The following is a 22,161-nucleotide window of genomic DNA, read 5'->3' on the forward strand; positions in this document are numbered from 1 at the left end:
TTCGTTGAAAGATAAATTTATAAATAAGAAAGTCAGCTAACCCCAAGCAAGATTAAAAACAAAGAAAATCACATTTACACTCATCATAGTCTAAGTGCTGAAAAACAAAGAGAGACAATCTATCTTGAGAGAAAAGTGGCACCTACAATACAATGACTGAACTTCTAATTAGAAACAATGGAGGCCAGAAGACAGTGCAGTGACATCCTGAGAGCTGACTGAAAGGAAAAAGACAATAACAACAAAACCCCACTACCAACCTAGAATTCTATATTCAGTGAAAATATCCTCCAAGAATGAAGATGAAACAAAGACAATTTCAGATTAAAAACAACAATAGACATAGGAAAACTAAGACCTGTGCTATAAGAAATGCTGAAAGGAGATCTTCAGACTGAAGAGAAATGATACCTTATGGAAACTAGAATCATCAGGAAATGGTAATTATATGGCCAAACATAAAGGACTACTCTGTTCCTTTTAATTTCTTTAACGTACATATATGACTGTTCAAAGCAAAAATAATGGGGCTTATAATGTACACAAAAATATAACTTACCCAAACTGACAGAGATGAACTAGAAAATCTGAATAGCACTCATCTATTGAAGAATTTGAATTCATTACCAAAAATTTGCCACAAAGAAAACCTAGGCCAGATGGTTTCATTGGTGAATTCTATCAAGCATTTGAGGAAGAAATAATACCTGTCTTATACAAGCTCTTTCAGAGGAGGATGGAGGAGGAGGAAGGAAAACAAGAGGAGGAAGAAGCACTTCCAACTCATATATTCAGAATAACACTGAACCCAAAACCTGGCAAAGACATTACAAGGAAAGAAAAGCATGGACCAACCTTCCTTGTGAACACAGAAGCAAATATTCCTAACAAAGTATTAACAAATTGAACCTAACAATTTTACAAAAAAGATGATACATTTTGACCAGCAGGGTCTATCACAAGATTGAAGGGTTGGTTTAACATCTGACATTCAATCAATGTAATTTGTAATACTAACAGAATAAGGGAGATTTAAAACAATCTGCTGATTTCAATAAATGCAATGCTAATTTGGTTTAGATACTCACTTTAAGTTTTCTAATTCCTGTTTTTTCAATGGAGAAGAAGGTGGAGCTGGAATGAATTTATCTCCATCATGGCTTTTACTGCTAAAATAAAGAGAAACTCTTAACTATGAAGAGCAACAAATAAACGATTAAATGTGAAATTTTGTTTCCTATCCCCACTCCCATGCAATTTTTTATGACAACAGTGTAAAAGAGTCAAAACAATGAAACACGCTTAGTGACTTGGTATCACTGTGTGTTAAGGCTATACCATATATTAGTTTTTTCCCCAGGACACAATTCTGCTTTAAAAAGTCTCCAACTGAAAATAACATCTCTACTACACAAAGGAAACCACTCCAATATTTCCACAAACATTTCTCATTCTTCTGATTGCCTTTTATCAACTACAGTAAAACATAACCCTTTGATGGAGAAAAAAATCCCACAATTTTGTTTCAAATTTTCTATAATAAACAAGTATTTCTATTATAATTAAGAAAAAATGCTAGGATGGGATACGAGTTTAAAGGTGCCATGTGTAAAAAGAATTTTCTATATAGAACGGTGCTTATTTTCATATTACTGCTTAAGCTCTTCCAATTTCCATAGATTGGCATAATATTTAATTTATAATAGAAAACTAGAAATATCCTGGAGGTGAGTTGTTTACAGAATGTTAAGTGAAAAGGCAGAGAATAATAAGAAAGGGAAAGTTTCAGGATTTAATTTTTTATTTTAAGAAAAGTAAAAAACTGCTGTCTCTGATAGCACCAGGATTTCTTGCAACTGTTCTTGTTAATGAAAAGCTGTTACTTTCCACTTTTCTCTTTTAGGGTTCTCTCCTCATTTAGCTTTCACCTTATTTCTCTCTTTCAGAAATATTTAAACATTCATCCTTTTCTTTCTAATTATTCAAAACAGAGAATTTTGGAAATTCAGGCTGAAAATTTGAGGAATTCATCTAAAGGACAAACAGGCTTACTGATGAAGTCCTGAAGGGATCTGGCCAAGCGGGTCCCGAGGGATGAAAATACCTGCAAGTTTCACTGCTTTCACTGCTCTCCGTGTTCCCACCTAATTGATTACTATTTTTAGATCCATTTTCCTGCTTTGGATCTTGCTGTTCTTCAGGTAACAGCAACAAGGCATTTCTGAGACAAATGGCTGCAAACTCCATACTGGCAACAGGAATGGCTGAGGACTGCCCATCACTTAAAAGAACAAAATCAAATTAGTTAAGTAAATAACATAAAAATAAAGACGTTTCTATTATCAGGAGTAAAACCAATATAATTATAAATGCAACTTTGCCCTTTGATAGGTAGAAATTTTAATATAAACAGTTATATGCTTATACTAAAGTTATGAGAATGCTAAAGAATCCAAACACTAAATATTACACACAAAAAGATGTAAAAGGAATAGATTGCAAGTACAGTCATGCATTGCTTAACGACGAGGATACATTCTGACAAATGCGTTGTTAGGTGATTTCATCGTTGTGCAAACATCAAAGAGCATACTTAAACAAACCTACATGACATAGCCAACCACACACTTACACTATATGCTACTAACTTTAAGGAACCTCTATCATATATGTGGTTCATTTGTGACCAAATCATCCTTATGCTGCACATGACTGTGTATACATTATACACGTGTCTCTAGGAATGGGACGAAGGATGAGCGACAACTTGAAGGATATCTGTGACATCAATGTTAATGTAACAGAGGAGTTACAGACAAGGAAAATTGTAATGCGGGCTAGGAGAGGTATAGTAAGAATTGGAAAGAAGAAAAGAAAGTAGATTTTCACATTTGAGCCTTGTTTTGATTATCTTTACTTTATAAAATGCCTTATTTATAAGTTCTGAAAAAGCAGCATTATCTATAATCTTATTGAGATTTTATATAACTTTCTATTGATTATCAAATCAAATACAAAACTGAGTCAGCTTTATTAGGGAAAAAATGTGCAAAGTAGTAATAATTTTGAAATTATAGGAAAATGATGCTTTAGCTCAAGTCTTTAAAAAAAATCTGCATTATAGTTGAAATAAATTAAGACCAAAATATTGTGTGCCAGATACTACTTAAAAACTTTGGGGGCTAGCCTGGTGGCGCAGTGGTTAACTTTGCACGTTCTGCTTCAGCGGCCCAGGGCTTGTCGGTTCGGATCCTGGGTGTGGACCTACGTGCTGCTTGTCAAGCCATGCTGTGGCAGGCATCCCACATATAAAGCAGAGGAAGATAGGCACGGCTGTTAGCTCAGGGCCAGTCTTCTTCAGCAAAAAGAGGAGGATTGGCAGCAGATGTTAGCTCAGGGCAATCTTCCTCAAAAAAACAAAAAAAACTTTGGAAAAACTTTTAAATGGTAGTGAACAATTATATTTTTTTGGAAAAGAAAAAAAAAAAACAACAAATTTTTTACAAAGCCTACTATTATAGAAATAATAGCAACTCCAAATTGGAATCTTTACACAAGATAAAGATGTCCATATTCAAAAGTTGTTCAACTGAAGGTTCTACATGTGACAGCTTTATATCGCTTTGGTTGCTTTATGTATTAGTACTTTTTTTCTCCTAATACTAAGAATTAGCTTTAGGGACTATGGGAAAATACCTAAATGAAAAGTATCAATGATAAACTATATACAAAGAAAACATCAAGATGCCCTCTTTTGGACATTCTGAATAATGGCACTGATTAGACCAGGGTTTCTTAGGCCATCAACAAGTTCGGCACCCATGGACGTAATAAACCAGAATCACTTGTCAGATAGTATTCATTATGGATTTATGTATGAGGGTCTATTTGCTGAAGTAGCAATAAAACCTGGTTACAAGTGGTTTCTCCTATGAAATGATAAGTCTTAAGAATATTTTTATACATAAGAAACATTATGTGAAATACTATTAAATATAAACACTTTTTCTTTGCAAAATACTTACTTATACACAGTATTCTGGATGGACTGTGATGCCAGGACTATTTTACGATGATAGCCTTGACCAACAATAGACTGTACAATTCCTTTTTTACTTGGAAGACCTTTGGTTTCTTGTTCAGAAGTCTATAAAATACACATAATTTCCTATTAATTTAATGGAATTGTAAGACAAGATATGAAAAATGATCTAATACCTTCCCAATTACTCTAAGAAAGTTCTAAGATCCATCAATGTGAAGTTTTTCGTGATAAAGAAAATATGTTCAGTATTGAATTAAAGAGTACATGGGGCTGAAAGTCTGTGACATATGCTATATTTTATTAATATGAGGTTTGAGGTAATTCTAAGGAAAAAAGGCAATTTAAGAATGACTCAAACATTTATTTAGGATGATTTATTTAGAACATTCTACACCCCAGGCACCATGCTGCATATTACGGGCACTCTGACATCAGAGTGAGGAAAATAAGAGAGCCACAAAAACACAGCGAAAAAGCAAAGAGAAGCAGCTCCACTTGCTAAAACACAGATCTTTTTCTTCTTAAAGTATTAATTAAATCGTCAACAACATATAAACTCTAACAAGCCATATACATTAAGATTTACATGGGCAGAATTCTTCCCTTCTAGGAAATTAAAACCCCAAAACCCTGTAAACATTAAACTGAAAATAGGAAAAGCTACTTACATGTGTATATTTAATATATATATAGTATTTTAGGATATTTCACTAGGCTACATTATCTCACTATAGGAGCTTGATGGCGCCAATTTCATTTATCTTTCCCCTTCACTCTGCCTCTGATTTACTTGCAGGTAGAGAGTCCCAACTAGTCATCTTTAAAGTTATCCATATTCTCAGATACGGGAACAACCTGGAGCCAATCCATATCAACTTGCAGAGGTAAATTCTGCCCTGCAAAAAGCCCTTCTCTAAACCCAATGTTTCTGTACTGTTACTTACTGCTCCCTAATGTAACTTTACTATAGTTGCACTTCTACCTATGACTTTTAATAAAACAAGGATTCACTTGCATATTCATTTTAAAAAGAAAGTATGCTTAAAACATACAAAACTGGTCTGACTAGAACAAATTTTGTGTCTAGGAGGCAGCCAAGCAATATTAATGAAAAGTAAGAAAAAGTGGATAGTCTGAACCATTACTGGAAGGACTTCCACTCTGATTTCTTTTCCTAGTAGTGGTGATACATTTATAACAATTCATCCATACCCTGTTCCCTGATCCTTAAGGCCATGCAAGCTGACCAGACAGCTAGATCTGGAGATGCAACAGACTACAACAATGATGGATGACACTAAAAATCCAAAATAGTAAATCATAATAAATCATTGGTGTATTCAATAATACACCAACAGCCAGAAAGTGTGCCAGATCAGTCAATGTAACAGAATCTCATGAAATTAAAATATCCATTATTTTATAACGCCTTTTCAGTAACAGCACTCAACAAATCTTAGTTTAGGAACTCAGAAAAATAAATGGCACATTTCCAGAAAAGTAAATGGTACATTTTATGTTTTTATTTTTAATAGATTCCTCTTAAATTGGTTAAATATTCTCTCCATCATTGAGTCTGTGTGTACACAGCGGATCTTTTCTCATATATTATACACTACCCAGGTAAGCATAAGCCCTGCTTCTGCCAAAAGAGGTCTGAAGCAACATCAGGTAAACAGGACAAAATAACGTCCTCAGCATCACCAATTTAACAATTAAGTTGGTTTTTACTAAAAAATAAATTTATTTCTGAAGGTACAAACTACTTTGTTTAGCACCCCTTCTGTCCTGACTAAATAAAAGAAATTTCACGGAATTTTATTTGAAGTTTATAATTTCTCTTATTGGGATTTTGCTGATTCTATTTGAGAGTGTGTTTGGGTTGTTTTCACTGCCTTTTAGGTCATCTCACATCCTTTTTAGAAGGACGAGAAGCATGGACAAATACAGACAATTATTTGGGCAAATTTCCTATTGGTAGCAAGATTATGAGTGTCCTGGTACCTATCAAGTTATGGCAACCAAGTCACCTTTACCATTTTTTAAAAATTACAAATTTAGAACTTTCCAGAAGAAAATGGGGAGAAAAACCTCCAAACAAAATCCATAGAACAAAGATGATCCTAAAAGTACTATTTCTAAAAACAACTTGGAAAAAAAATATGAAACCTTACTATATGTCTCCACTCCCAGGAAGATGGAATTCTCTGGTTTCCAATAACTGTACAAAAGAAAGTCTTTCAACATTTAAAATCGTGAATGGATTAAAGAGAATAGCAATTTCTAGAGATCCTTTTATTTAAAAAAAAGTGTAAATTCTGCCTAGAATTGTCAGTTAACGTTAGAATTATCCAATAAGAAAGTCGTCCTTTAAAAGGAAAAGTACAATGAAATAAACCATTACAGCCTTTCAAAGACAGCACTCATCTGCTCCCCAGTGGTGTACTCGAACTGCAGGCATAAAGCCTTGTTCTTGCAGTTGTTTCTCAGGAAGTGCTGTTTAGCAGCAGGTGAGTCTAAACGTCTTACATCACCTACGGCAGGCATGGCAGGCAAAATCTCAAGCCATACTCCCCAGTCTCCACAGACCCAAAGAGCACACAAGGGCAGGGTGGGTAGGAAATGGGGTGGGACAGACGTCTGGTAATTCCAATGATACAACCTGTCACTACCCTACATCCCAATGACTACTCCTGACTTGAGGTTCAAAAGGCTTCCACCAACTGCTATTTGGAGACAATCTAGGCATGGACACGGATGTAAACGGACCTATTTCTCAGCCACTGTAGACAAATGTGTCAGATAGAAACAGCCTGGTAATCCATGAACTCTAAACCACTTACTGAATCAAGAGTAAAGCCCCCAGGCACTGAAGGAAACGCAGTGTAATGCAGTTCTTTCCACACTCATGATGTTCTCATCAGTCCTTCTCCAATCCCCTGGTGCACACAGCATTCTCAAGCCAGCAGATGGCATGGCTGGTGCCCCAGCAGCTAGCAGACCGCTGTTCCAACAGATACGACCGTCTTACTGGCTTCAACTCTTAATGTGACTGCTGATACATGTTGCCGTACTTACCAAGAACCACAACGTTAACAAATGACTATGAATCTGATTTTCTTTGTTTAACTGTTAACGAACAGAAGACTATCTTTATAAATTCAAAAAGGATGAGGTCTTGCATGTTTTCAAGTATTTTTTGCTTTCCATGTAACAGTAGGGGGGAGGGTGTGGGTTCAAAAAGATACCCAAGTAGCACTCACCCCCTTATTGGCAGCAATGCAGCATTCAGCCAGCCGTAGCCAGAGGCGGGGATTTGCATGATAAACCTGAACAGCTTCAATCAGACACTCAAAGGCAGCAAGAGGCCGTCCAATGTGAAGAAGCTGAATTCCACAGTTATACAGCAACTCATACCTCTTGTTGGTTAGTAATGTACACATGGGTCTTCCTGAAAATTTTTTGCCTAATGGTAAAAATCAGTTGAGAATAAATCATTAGATTTAAAATAACAGTTACACTGAAGACATCTATTCCACTAAGTAATTAAACACTACCTTGTTTAATACCAGTGACACCAAATTGAAGTTGTAATAGCTCTCACTATGATGATCTCCAAACCCAACCCCACAAATATTCTCCAAAGTCATCTCAGTTGCCTGTGCTGATGAGGTCAGTGATGTTTCTTCTCATTTGCCAGCTCCTGAGGCAACAATGTTCCAGGAAGGCAAATAAAAGAGACAAGAGGACCTGGCCAGGTGGCTGAGTGGTTCAAGTTCTGCACACTCTGCTTTGTTGGCCCAGGTTCACAGTTTTGGATCCTGGGCACGGACCTACTCCACTCACCAGCCATGCTGTGGAGGGGTCCCACATACAAAAAATATGGGAAGATTGGCATAAATATTAGCTCAAGGCTAATCTTCCTCAAGTAAGTTTAAAAAAAAAAAAAAAAGAGAAGGATTGGCATTTGATGTTAGCTCAGCGCAAAATCTCCCACAGCAAAAAAACGAGAGAGGCAGGACCCCCTCTTACTCCTTTTCAACCTTACACTACTTGTCCACATTTTTAGAGCCTGTAAAAAGATCCCATTCTTTTTTAGTTTCGGTTTGGTTAACCAATTTATTGTCACGTGCTTTCTTGACCAGAAGTATTCAGTTAATCTTAGGGTGTTAGGGACTTTACTATGGAAATAAAAATTAATGTACTATACCTACAATGACTATGGTTCACTCACTCACTTATTCAAAGTTTCACAGTCTATAATAAAATAAGACTACCTGTGATCTTGGATACACTTTTCATCAATTAAATAGTTTTTTTATATTTTAAAAAGTTAAACAATTATTTGATTTTAAGCATTTCAGATTAAGGATTCATATAATATGAATACGAAAGGAATAAACTTCAGGAATTTACTTTAAGATTGTCAGATGCTGCTGACAGTACAGCATGTGAAACCTTGAAAAGAAGCTATAATAAAACTAGTTTGGCACAGTCAAGAAATCTTAGCAAACTATCTTGCTTTATAACATTACCATGTGGGATTACTGATTTTCAAATCCATGAAAAAGTGAAAGCAATTTAAATTTCTTTGATAATTACTCCTAACATCTTGCTATTCAAAGTAGCAATATCTACGAAAAATCCCCAGAGTCAAACTTGTTGGGCAGGATCAGTGTTAATTATATGTAGGTACGTGCGGCATGCATTTTGACCAGATGCCTGCTCTTTAAAATCATGCTTTCCTCAAGTTGTAAAATACAAACTGTCCCCCAGCAATGGGCTTACCTGGATCAGTGTTGCCTGCACTGAGCTGTGCACAGACATTGTCATTCTCCTGTAGAGCCTTTTTAAAGTAGAAAATTCCCAAATTGTGCTTGCTCATGGCAAAATGGATGCAACCAAGATTATTCCAGAACATGCATCGTAAGCATTCACCTGAGAAAAAACACAAATAAATTTGTCCACAGACACATTTTACGGTTGATGCACATCATATTATCATAACTGTTAACTGGTCAACTACATGACCTGCTCTTGACTCCATTTTAGAAGCTGATAATATCAATCTTGAAATCGGCATGAAGGCAATCCTAAGCAAAATCTTCTCATAGCATATTATCTTTTTAGTCTGAGGGATCATTTCAGTGTTTGGGTGTTAGTGGGCCTCTGAGAGGAAACTATGACAATAAAACCACCTAAAATAAAAATCTAGCAGAATTAAAAATGGGTACTCAGAACAAACAGAATACCTAAGAGAATTATAATGGAACAATTGCCTTTCTCCATCCTCTGTGACTCCACTGAACTGAGGGGCTAAATGGAATAAAGTTTGAGTATGTTTGCACGTGTGTTCCATGCATGTACCCAAATAGAATCTGAAACAAAATGAATTAAAACCTTATTCATCCTTTGCATTTTAAACCTGGTGTAAAAGATTTTCAATAGTTTAGCTTCATGCCCTAAACAAACTGATTTTCCTCCTTCCTCCCCATAAAACAGCAATGATGTGAACTTAAATGACAGCTGCAAATTTTACCTTTCATTTTACCACTACTATCAAGCAATTCGTTAAATCTTTCTAAATAGAGGTAAGAATGAATAACAGTAATTATCTTCCTAACTTTAAGCAAGATTTTTGATATAGTTAATGTTCTAAATAAATCATTATATTCTTCACTGCTTTTATGGGAGAAAAGGGAAACATAAAAACATTATCATCTCGTTTCCTTAAAAGAGCTCACGTCAAAAGGCAAAAGCCCATGGGACCTTATGCCCCAGACACAATTTCTAAGCTGGTATTAAAATACAAAAAGAGGAGTGATGTCAGCACCATGGCAGACTGAGTGGTCCCCTGTGTCCTTCCCCTCTAAGTTATAACTAAACAGACATTCTTTAACCAACAGAGGATTCCCTACACAGCATAACAGGATGCCTGAGAGATCCAGGCAGCCACACATCTGAAGGTGGTTGGACTGGATCCCCAGAAAGCAGTGGAACTAGGTGAACCCGCCCCGCCCTGGCAGCAGTGATGCAGGTCTCAGATCCTCACACAGTGGCCCAGTGCAACTCAAAGCAGGGGTGAGGGCAGCCCGGCCTGTGGGAACGATCCCCACCGAGTGGCAGCATAGGCACCCCTGCATAGGCACCCCTCCTGCCTAGTGCTGCAGCTCAGCTGCACTGCCCTCAAGTACTAGGACAGCACCAACCTGTGCAATAGAAAATGCACCCCCCCACCTAGCACAGCAGCACTGCACGAGTGACTCGCCCTCTGAGTGCAGAGGTCCCGCCCACATGAGTGCAACCTGCTGAGCAGCTATGGCCAGCCCGTGCAAACTCAGGGTGGCCCTACCAGCACAACTACAGCACATGGGGAAGGATCAGAAAACACAGCTCCTGTCCCCCCTGCACCCCCAGCAGTGGCAGGTGGAATCTGCAACCTGAAACCACAAATGTGCCAGCAAAGGATCAGTTCATCGATACCATGAAGAGCTACAGTAATACTTCAGAGCAGAAGGAAAATGACAAATCTCCAGAAACCAATCCTGAAGCCACAGAAGATTACAACCTAAATGAGAGAATTCAAAATAGCTGTCATAAAGAAACTAAATGAGTTATAAGAAAATAGACAGTTCAATGAGCTCTGGAATAAAATTAATGAGCAGAAAGAATACTTCACCAAAGAGACTGAAACTCTAAAAAAAACCACCAAACAGAACTTGTGGACATGAAGAACACAGTTAATGAGACAGAAAAAATCTAGTAAGCATAAAAAACAGACTGATATTATAGAGGACAGAATTAGTGAATTAGAGAATAGAAATACAGAAAAGCTTCAGGTAGAGGGGAAGAGAGAACTAAAATTTTTAAAACATGAAATTCTTCAAGAAATATCTGACTCAACTAGGAAAAGCAATATAAGGATTTCAGGTATTCCAGAGGGAGAAGAAAGGGAGAAAAGACCAGAGAGCTTGTTCAGAGAAATAACAGTCGAGAAGTTACTAAAGCTGGGGAAGAAACTAGACTTAAACTACAGGAGGCCCATCAAACTTCTAATTACATCAATACAGAAAGACCTTCTCCAAGGCATACAATATTAAAACTGGCAAAAGCCAATGACAAAGAAAAATATTAAGGTCAGCAGGCAGAAGAATATAACCTACAGAGGAACTCCATCAGGCTCTCAGTGGATTTCTCAGCAGAAACCGTGTACAGGCCAGGAGAGAATGGAATGATATACTCAGAATACTGAAAGACAAAAACTTGCAGCCAAGAGTACTCTATCCAGCAAAACTATCCTTCAGATACAATGGAGAAATAAAAGCTTTCCCAGGTAAACAAAAGCTGAGGGAGCTCATTGCCACTATCCCTCCCTTATAATAAATGATAAAGGAAGCCCTCCTACCTGAAACAAAAAGGCAAAGGTTTTCAAAGTTTTGAGCAAGGAGCTAAATAGACGGACAAAATCAGAAAATTGCAGCTTGGGGCCGGCCCCATGGCTAAGTGGTTAAGTTTGCATGCTCCGTTTCAATGGCCCAGGGTTTCACTGGCTCGAATCGTGGGTGTGGACATGGCACTGCTCATCAGGCCAAGCTGAGTCGGCATCCCACATGCCAAAAGTAGAAGGACCCACAACTAAAAATATACAACTACGTACCAGGGGGCTTTGGGGAGAAAAAGGAAAAAATAAAATCTTAAAAAAAAGGAGAAAATTGCAGCTCTCTATCAGAACAGGTTAGCAAACAATTGTAACAAAAAAGATAAAGGGAAGGAAAGCATCAAAAATAACTATAAACACTTAATTTACTCAAATTCACAACACAAAAAAGAATAATTTGTGAAAACAATAACTCAGAGGGGAAGAGCAGAGGGATGGAACTTGCTTAGGCTAATGGAGATAAGAGGCTATCAGAAAATGGACTATCTCATCTAGGAGATCTTTTATACAAACCTCTAAACATGGTAACCACTAAACAAAAAATAAGAGCAGAGTCGCAAAGTATAAACAAAGAGAAAACTGAGAAAACTATCACAGAAAACCACCAAATTGAAATGGCAGTCAGAAATACAAGGGAAAAGAAACAATGGAAATACAGAACAATCAGAAACGAGATAAAATGGCAGTGTTAAGCCCTCATATGTCGATAATCACTCTAAACGTAAGCAGACTGAATTCTCCAATCAAAAGACACAGAGTAGGGGCTGGCCTGGTAGTGCAGCAGTTAAGTTCGCCATTCAGATCCCGGGTGTGGACCTATGCACCACTTGTCAAGCCATGTTGTGGCAGGCATCCCACATATAAAGTAGAGGAAGATGGGCACGATGTTAGCTCAGGGCCAGTCTTCCTTGGCAAAAAAAAGAAAAAGAAAAAAAAGAGGAGGATTGGTGGCAGATGTTAGCTCAGGGCTAATCTTCCTAAAACAAAACAAAAAAAAGACACAGAGTGGCTGGAAGGATTAAAAAACAAGACCCAAGGGACGGCCTGGTGGTGAAGCAGTTAAGTTTGCACACTCTACTTCAGCAATCCAGGGTTGACAGGTTTGGATCCTTGGTGTGGACATACACACTGCTCATCAAGCCATGCTGTGGTGGCATCCCACAGACAAAATAGAGGAAGACTGGCACAGATGTAGCTCAGCAACAATCCTCCTCAAGCAAAAGAGGAAGATTGGCAACAGATGTTAGCTCAGGGCCAATCTTCCCCACCAAAAAACAAAAACAGTAAAAACAAGATGCAACAATATGCTGTCTCCAGGAAATGCATCTCAGCTCTAAAGACAAACACAGGCTCAGAGTGAAGGGACGGAAGACAGTATTCTGAGTTAATGGGAAGCAAAAGAAAGCAGGTTGCCATACTTAGACAAAGCAGACTTCAAGATAAAAAAGACAATGAGAGACAAAGAGGGGTAGTATATAATGATAAAAGGGACATTCCACCAAGAGGACTTCAGAACACTTCATAACACTTATGAGTATATACGCACCTTACAACTGTGGCCTTAAATGAAACACTGGACCAGATGGACTTAATAGATACAAATATAGAACATTCTGTCCAAAAACAGCAGAATACACATTCTTCTCAAGTGCACATGGAATATTCTCAAAGACAGACCATATGTTGGGAAACAAGGCAAGCCTCAATAAGTTTAAGAAGGCTGAAATCATATCAAGCATCTTTTCCAACCACAGTGCTATAAAACAACAAATCAACTACAAGAAAAAGGTCAAGAAAGGCATGAATATGCGGAGATTAAACAACATGCTATTGAACAACCATTGGATCAATGAAAAAAATCAAAGGAGAAATAAAAAAATACCTGGAGACAAATGAAAATGAAAACATAACATACCAACTCCTATGGGATGCAGCAAGAGCGGTCCTAAGAGGGAAATTCATAGCAATACAGGCCCACCTTAACAAACAAGAAAAAGCTTAAATAAGTAATCTTAAACTACACCTAACAAAACTAGAAGAAGAAGAACAAATAAAGCCTAAAGTGAGCAGAAGGAGGGAAATAATAAAAATTAGAGCAGAAATAAATGAAATAGAACCTAAAAAATAGAAAGGATCAATGAAACTAACAGCTGGTTCTGCGAAGATACACAAAATTGACAAACCCTTAGCCAGACTAAGAAAAAAAGAGAGAAGGTACAAATACATAAAATTAAAAATGAAAGAGGAGAAATTACAATGGATACCACAGAAACACAAAAGATTATAATACTATGAAAAAAACACCAACAAATCAGAAAACCTAGAAGAAATGGATAAATTCATTTTTTTTTTTAAAGATTGGCACATGAGCTAACATCTGCTGCCAAACTTCTTATTTTTCTTCTTCTCCCCAAAGCCCCCCAGCACACAGTTGTATATTCCAGTTGTGAGTGCCTCTGGCTGTGTTATGTGGGACACCACCTCAGCATGGCCCAATGAGTGATGCCATGTCTGTGCCCAGAACCCAAACTGGAGAAACCCTGGGCCACTGATGCGGAGTGCATGAACGCAATCACTCGGCCATGGGGCCAGTCCCAATAGATTCCTTTTTAGAATAACAAAAAATATTTTACTAAAATGTAAGATTTACAGAAGTTTCCAGATAAGCTATACAAAATGGTCACAAGCTTTTTCTTGAAGAGAGGATTCACTGTGACAGCAAAGTCACAATGTTATTAGTGAGGGCTGTGATGTTCGTTCAATGTTCCCATTTTGGTTCAAACAATCAAGCTTGTCCATCTACAGTGTCTAAATAAAGTCAGACTTGGCTATAGAGCATATACTAAAGAACTGGTTAGCTGCTTTTAACCAATGCAATCAGATCACCATAAAAAGAGGGAAGGAGACCATTAAATTAAAATAAAACTAACCCCCCAAAACATAATAAAGAAAACACCCACACCCCTGTAGCTAACCCTGACAAGTACCTTCATTCACAATGCTTTACACTTAAACCATGATGGGGAAAATTAATAAAAGCAGAGAGTGGCCACTGCTTTCACATGTTTTGCAACAATCCAGATGATACTTCTAGCCTCTGCTCATGTTTTACAACAGTGAATCAGGACAAGACATAGATTTGCTAATGTGCATTTACACCAGAGGACTGAAGATGTCTAGCCTTTTATTCTGTAATGTTTCTAAGACTGTGTCCATTAAATGCAAACAAACAAGGAAGAAGTCTTGGCAGAACAGGAGAAGTGACACACACCTGACGATCAGATAAATTTAAATATTATTCATGGCATATGGCCTAGTCCATGCTCTAGCTACTTCTATGGCTTGGGCTTCGTTGGTCTTCCAATGCTCTGGTACATCATTTGCTAATGGATCATCTGGATTAGGAGCACTTAACAAAGCCTGGATCAATAGCAGAACTGTGCAGATCTGCGGTGCTGGGGACCACTTATCTTTCAAATTATCTAAACACATCCTTCCCAACTTGTCTACATTAGGATGATAAATTTTGTCATAAAACATACTTTAGGAGCTGCCATTGGGCATTCTTCTGGAAGAAATAGTTCAAGTTTAAAAGTCCCTCCCTCAAAGGGGGAATCCTGGGTGCCAGCAATGACCACATGAAAATAACAGGTGTTGCTTTCATCCGGTTCTGCTTTAATGCCGGGAACTAGTTCTGCCAGCAAATGCTGGGTTTCCTTGATAATCCTGTGGGGTAGCCCAGCCATCTTGTCATATCCCAAGTTTGGCCTCTGGTCTTATCCCTGGTTCTGCTCACCTCACGTGTGAGTGGAAGTCCTGGATAAATTCTTAGACTCACATAACCTCTCAAAACTGAATAAAGAAGAAACAGAGAATCTGAATAGACCAATCACAAGTAGAGATAGAAACAGCAATAAAAAAGTTTCCAAAAACAAAAGTCTAGGAACAGATGGCTTCTCTGGAGAATTCTACCAAACATTCAAAGAATTAATACTTATCCTTCTCAAGCTATTCCAAAAAACTGAAGAAGATGAACACTCCCTGACTCATTCTAAGGGGCCAATATTACCCTGATACCAAAACCAGACAAGGACAACACAAGGAAGGAAAGTTACAGGCCAATATGCTGATGAACATAGATGAAAAATCCTCAGCAAAATATTGGCAAATCGAATATAGCAATACATTAAAAGGATCACACACCATGACCAAATGGGATTTATACCAGGGATGCAGGGATGGTTCAACATCCACAAATCAATCAATGTGATATAACCACATTAACAAGATGAGGAATAAAAGTCACATGATCATTTCAATAGAGACAGAGAAAGTATTTGACAACATCCAACATCTATTTATGATAAAAACTCTCAATAAAATGGGTATAGAAGGAAAGTACCTCAACATAATAAAGGCCATATATGATAAACCCACAGCCAACATCACACTTAATGGTGAAAAAAACTGAAAAGCCACCCGTCTGAGAACAGTAACAAGACAAGGGTACCAACTCTCACCACTCTTATTCAACATAGTATCAGAGGTTTTGGTCAGAGAAATTAGGCGAGAAAAAGAAATAAAAGGTATTCGAACTGGAAAGGAAGAAATAAAACTCTCACTATTTGTGGACAACATGATTCTATATATAGAAGACCCTAAAGAATCCACCAGAAAACTATTAGAAATAATCAACAACTAGAGGAAACTTGTAGGGTACAAAATCAACCTACAAAACTCAGTTGCATTTCTATACATTAATAACATACTAGTAGAAAGAAAAGTTAAGAATACAATCCTATTTACAATCGCAACAAAAAGAATAAAATATCTAGTAATAAATTTAACCAAGGAGATGAAAGACCTATACACTGAAAACTGTAAGACGTTATTGAAAGAAATCAAAGAAGACATAAAGAAATGGAAAGATATCCCATAATCATGGATTGGAAGAATAAACGTAGATAAAATGTCCACATTACCTAAAGCAATCTACAAATTCAATGCAATCTCAATCAGAAACCAAATGACTTTCTTCACAGAAACAGAACAAAGGATTCTAAAATTTATATGGAACAACAAAAGACCCCGAATAGCAAAAGCAATGCTGAGAAAAAATAAAGCTGGAGGCATCACAGTCCATGACTTCAAAATATACTACAAAGCTACAGTAATCAAAACAGCACAGAACTGGTACAAAAACAGGCACACAGATCAATGGAACAGAAGTGAATGCCTGGAAATAAAACAACACACCTACGGACAGCTAATCTTCAACAAAGGAGCTAAGAAGATATAATGGAGATAGGAAAGTCTCGTCAATAAACGGTGTTGGGAAAACTGGACAGCCACAAGCAAAAGAATCAAAGTAGACCATTATCTTTCTCCATACACAAAAATTAACTCAAGGGGCCAGCCCCGTGGCCGAGTGGTTAAGTTGGCGCTCTCTGCTTCAGTGGTCTGGGGTTTCACCAGTTCGGATCCTGGGCGCAGACATGCCACCACTCATCAAGCCATGCTGAGGTGGCATCCCACATGCCACAACTAGAAGGACCCACAACTAAAAATACACAACTATGTACCAGGGTGCTTTGGGGAGAAAAAGGAAAAAATAAAATCTTTAAAATGGATTAAAGAGTTCCAGGTAAGACATGAAACCATAAAACTCCCAGAAGAAAACAGGCTCTCTTTGACATCGGTCTTAGAAGGATCTTTTTAAATACCATGTCTACTCAGGAAAGGGGAACAAAAGAAAAAAATAAACAAATGAGACTTCATCAGACTAAAGAATTTCTGCAAGGCAAAGGAAACCAGGAAGAAAATGAAAAGACAACCCACCAACTGGGAAAAATATTTGCCAAATCATATATCCAATAAGGGGTTAATTTCTAAAATATATAAAGAACTAATGCAATTCAACAACAAAAACAACCTGATCAAAAAATGGGCAGAGGATATGAACAGACATTTTTCCAAAGAAGATATACAGATGGCCAATAGGCACGTGAAAAGATGTTCAACATCACTAATTATTAGGGAAATGCAAATCAAAACCACAATGAGGTATCACCTTATACCCGTCAGAATGGCTACAATTAACAAGACGAAAAATAACAAAACTTGGAAAAGACATGGAGAAAAGGGAACCCTCATACACTGCTGGTGGGAATGCAAACTGGTGCAGCCACTATGGAAAATAGTATGGAGAGTTCTCACAAAAATTAAAAATACAAATACCATATGATCCAGGTATCCCACTACGGATATTTATCCAAAGAATATGAAATCAACACTACAAAGAGATTTATGCAACCCTATGTTCACTGAAGCATTATTCACAATAGCCACGACGTTGAAGCAACCCAAGTATCCATCAAGTGATGAATGGATAAAGAAGATGTGGTACACACACACACACACTACTACTCAGCCATAAAAAAGCCAAAATCGCCCCATTTGCAACAACATGGATGCACCTTGGGGGTTTCGTGTTAAGTGAACAAGGCAGACAGAGAAAGACAAATACCGCATGATTTCACTCATACGTGGAAGATAAAACACATGGACAAAGAAAACAGGTTAGTGGTTACCAGGGCGGGAGAGGGTGGGGGGTGGGGTAAACGGGCATAAATGTATGGTGACAGATAAAAACCAGACTATTGGTGGTGAACATGACGCAGTCTATACAGAAACTGATATATAATAATGGGCACCCACAATTACAAAATTATAAACAAATATGACCTCAATAAAATAATTTTAAAAAAAAGAAAAAAGAAAGAGTGAGCAAGTGAGGTGAAAGAAAAGTAAAAGAAGTGAGCCTTCTTCTAAAATGGAAACTAGCAATAAAATTCCAGGAATCTTCTGCAGCACAAATAATAAAACTTTTTCATTAAAAAAATAGCAGAGATCACTCTGAAGATCAGTGTAGGGGAAAAAACAAGCATCAAGAGGTAAAAGAGCCAAGAAGAAAATAGAAAATTTCACAATTTTGTTTTACCTGTTTTCATGAATCCTGGATGCTCAGCAATGTTGGAACTATTTAGTAGCTTCACAGCTTTTCGATAATTGCCCCTTAAGTACTCAAAATTGCTTTTAAGAAACAGAGACGGTGCAGACTGTAAAGAAAATACAAGTTACTTACAATTTGTTTTCAGATGCCTAATGCAAGATCATAATCATACTGTTGCACTGACGTGTTAAAAGCGTAAATGAATCACTTAAGTCGTGGTCACAAAAAATAAGTCTCTAAATTTTTCACTGTTCTCACAATCTAAAAAAAATTAAACTTGTTAGAGAACACCTTATAAATGGACTTATTAAAGGTCTACCTAAAAAAATACACACAACATATATGTAGAAGAATATAGTCTGCAGAGAATCAACTGACTGTGATCATCGATTACACTACTAACTGGAAACCATATTAGCTGCATAAACCAGGCCCTTCATTTTAGTGGTTATTAGAGAGGCTGGTGACGTCTCTTACTTTTTAGGATACAAATGCACCCTCATTAGAAGCCAAAGAGGTAAAAATAATCAAATGCTTTTCCAAATAGGAAAAAAAAAAGTGTCACTCCATGAATGGAAAAATTTCCTAACAGAATGCCTTATTTTTGAGCGGTAATGTTACAAAAATCATGTTTTAGATTGCAGAATCTCTCTCGCTTCTCCTAAGAATCTTGATGGTGGAGGGTCATCTACGTAGTACCTACTTAGAATGCAAAACTATGCAGAGGTCTGGGGACTGAACATCCATCCAGGAGGACATCTGGAATCCTTGTCTCGTTATTCACTCACTTTAGCCTAGCTACAGGCTTTCCTTCTAAATCCTCATTCACGCTTTGCTCTGCCTCCTAGTCACTGAGGACACAAGGCTTTCCAGGCTTACTCCAGGCAATACTTCCTCCTGAAGTTTTCCCTGCCTTCGGTATGACTATAACACTGCATTACAATTTATTTTCCTGTTTGCCTCTCCCCTACTATGATGGCATCCTTTAAGGCAGGGATCATGTCTTTTTATCTCAAACAAAGTTTGATAATGGCTGGCTGGCTAGTTAGACCTTTCCCTCTTAGCCTCAAGTGTACCCCCTCAGGTTTGGGTTACAATTGTTCTCCTCAAAAATCACTTGAGTACTGACTCAGTGGCTAAACCGGATCCTGTGTGAGATTTCTAGGGCCAATTTTCCTGAATTATTCTTACTACGAACCATATCTCCTTATGATTTCATACTTTTAATTAACAGTTTTCCTAAAAGCATCAAGAATGTTCACAATTCTGTCTCTTCTCTCTATGGTCTTAAAAATTATTTATCAGTGGAGGGAGTGGAAGGAAAGACTCATTATATTTCAAATACTCTAGCACCAGTCAAACTGAAGGTATTGGCAGATTTGGGCTACAACTGGACTGTTAATCTTTGATAAATGTTTTGAGCATAATCTAAAAAATCTTAAAGTGTCTAATTAACAGCAAATGTTTAAGTGAATTATGATAAACTGCTCACAGAACACTAGATAGTTTTTTTAAATGTTGGTTTTGAATGCTACATACCAAGGGGAAATGTTTGCTATAATCTTAAGTGAGAAAAGAATTATATTAATATTAAATTGTACAGACAGTATGATCACTACTTCACAACTCAATATCAAGGTTTATATCTGGTAGTATATACATACTATAATAGAGTAAAATAAATTATTTAAAACTGACAAATACCTGTTGTCCAAATAAGAAAGTTTTAGGACATAAAAGCGACATATTGGGAAAAAAAAAAAAAGAGAGAAAAGTCAGGAAGAAACTTACATTTCCAGCTGTGTTCATGACTGACTTGATTTCCCTTTTGCATGCTTTCAGGGACTTCATTTGGATATAAGCTCTTACTTTATACTGTCAAAGGAAAAATGGCAGTCTGTGTGAGAACTACGGCGGATTTACACATACTAAAGTAGCTGTACTTTCTAGTTAAAGAAATTGAACCCAATCTGTTTATAACATAGTTGTACCAATTACCTGCAAAAGCAAGTTTAAAATTATCTTTATCTATTTTTACTATACTTAGAATATACTCTAAAAAACTAAAAACATGCTGGAATAAAATTTACACATAAGTGCCAAGTAAAAATCCTATCAATTCTTATCTGTACACGGCTAGCCAACAATGAACTTTAAAATTCTACAAACTGATTTTATCATCCAATACATTCCCAGGCCATTTCTCTCAGTCTTCTATAGAGTAATTAAAAGAAATGATATTACATTACCACCTGAAGCACAACATATTTTGAAGGATAAATGTGCTTCCAAACTATAATACTTTAAAGTCAAAAAAATACACGCCTTGAATTATTAACTGCTTTCAAAGATCTATCACATTCTTCATCATTCACAGCTGCAAGTAAACATATGTGATGTATAACCTCTCAAAATTTACGTTACCTGATGTATCTTTGATTTTGCAGCTTCTATTAGAGCTCCACTTTCAGCTTTATGATTAGATCCGTCTTTGTTGGTGTTATTACCAGTCTGCAGGGTGATGAAACAAAGTTAACCCAAATTAACTATTTTTGACCATAATTTAAATCAGTGATTTCCAAGTGAGCTAATCTGAATCACCTAGAGAGCATTTTCAAAATTCAGAATCCCAGGTCCCACTCCCAGAGATTCAGGTCTAACAGTCTGGAGTGGGTGACAGGAAGCCCTACTATGAGACCCTCACAGTTGAGCATAATGATAGGCCAGGTTTAAAAAGCATGGATCTGGGGCCGGCCTGGGGGCGCAGCGGTTGGGTTCGCACGTTCCGCTTCTCGGTGGCCCTGGGTTCGCCGGTTCAGATCCCGGTGTGGACATGGCACCGCCTGGCACGCCATGCTGTGGTAGGCGTCCCACATATAAAGTAGAGGAAGATGGGCATGGATGTTGGCTTGGGGCCGGGCTTCCTCAGCAAAAAGAGGAAGACTGGCAGTAGTTGGCTCAGGGCTGATCTTTCACCAAAAAAAGGAAAAAATAAATAAAAAGCATGGATATTACTTGGGCAAAACTCAGGTGATCCTTCTAAAACCCAGAACAGATCATGTCATTCTCTGCTTAATAAGTTTCTCTGGTATCAACACTGCCAACATCCTACCCTAAATTCCTAGTAAAGTATTCAAAATCCTTCACAGTATAACCCATATTTGAGTTGTCAATCTCATCTGCTGATCTCCATTACATATCTCAGGTACTACCCATTTCAGATTGCCAGAAATTCCTCCAACACGCCACTCTCACACCTTTGGGGCTATTTTCTCTGCCAAGATGGCTATCCTGCTCCATACTTCCTCTTCTGACTTGCTGAACTATTACATCTTTCAAGGACCAAGTCAAACATCCGAACATCTCTGAAACCTTCCCTAACCTGCTTCCTCCCAGTCCAGGAACAGATATTGCTCAATCTTTCTCCTCCCACAGACCTGAGTTCCTTGAAAACAACTGCAATGTTTTCATTTTTGTCACCTTAGTACCTAGCAGAGCACACAAAAGTTTGTTTAACTGAGTTATAGTTCATCAACTATTGCAAGTACGGAAAATAGAAATTTTACTAATATTTTACTAAAGAGTGTTTAGGAATAATGCTGATTATTTAACTGAACTCTCAAATATACACACACACACACACATTCACATACCTTGTTAAACTGA

The 22,161-nt window shown here is 37.4% G+C and overlaps 1 protein-coding gene and 1 pseudogene across 3 annotated transcripts in view; both read right to left on the reverse strand.

The window, feature by feature from the left end:
- CNOT10 (CCR4-NOT transcription complex subunit 10) overlaps window positions 1-22,161 on the reverse strand; it is a 77,839-nt gene that overhangs the window by 22,277 nt on the left and 33,401 nt on the right. For 2 of the 3 annotated variants that reach the window (XR_006891532.1, XM_046681825.1), the window contains exons 6-13: window positions 20,920-21,006; window positions 20,287-20,370; window positions 18,484-18,601; window positions 8,834-8,983; window positions 7,309-7,511; window positions 4,026-4,147; window positions 2,105-2,281; window positions 1,089-1,169 (exon numbers count right to left, since the gene is read on the reverse strand). Coding sequence is in view for 2 of the 3 variants with exons in the window: in XM_046681825.1 (XP_046537781.1) it covers window positions 1,089-1,169; window positions 2,105-2,281; window positions 4,026-4,147; window positions 7,309-7,511; window positions 8,834-8,983; window positions 18,484-18,601; window positions 20,287-20,370; window positions 20,920-21,006 (1,022 nt within the window). In the remaining variant the exon portion in view is untranslated. The remainder of the gene's footprint in view (window positions 1-1,088; window positions 1,170-2,104; window positions 2,282-4,025; window positions 4,148-7,308; window positions 7,512-8,833; window positions 8,984-18,483; window positions 18,602-20,286; window positions 20,371-20,919; window positions 21,007-22,161) is intronic. The other variant, XM_046681834.1, reaches the window with a different exon arrangement.
- LOC124250090 (ubiquitin-conjugating enzyme E2 N-like) lies at window positions 14,772-15,229 on the reverse strand (annotated as a pseudogene).

This window comes from Equus quagga, chromosome 1 (genome assembly GCF_021613505.1).
Source record: "Equus quagga isolate Etosha38 chromosome 1, UCLA_HA_Equagga_1.0, whole genome shotgun sequence".
NCBI classification, from domain to species: Eukaryota; Metazoa; Chordata; class Mammalia; order Perissodactyla; family Equidae; genus Equus; species Equus quagga.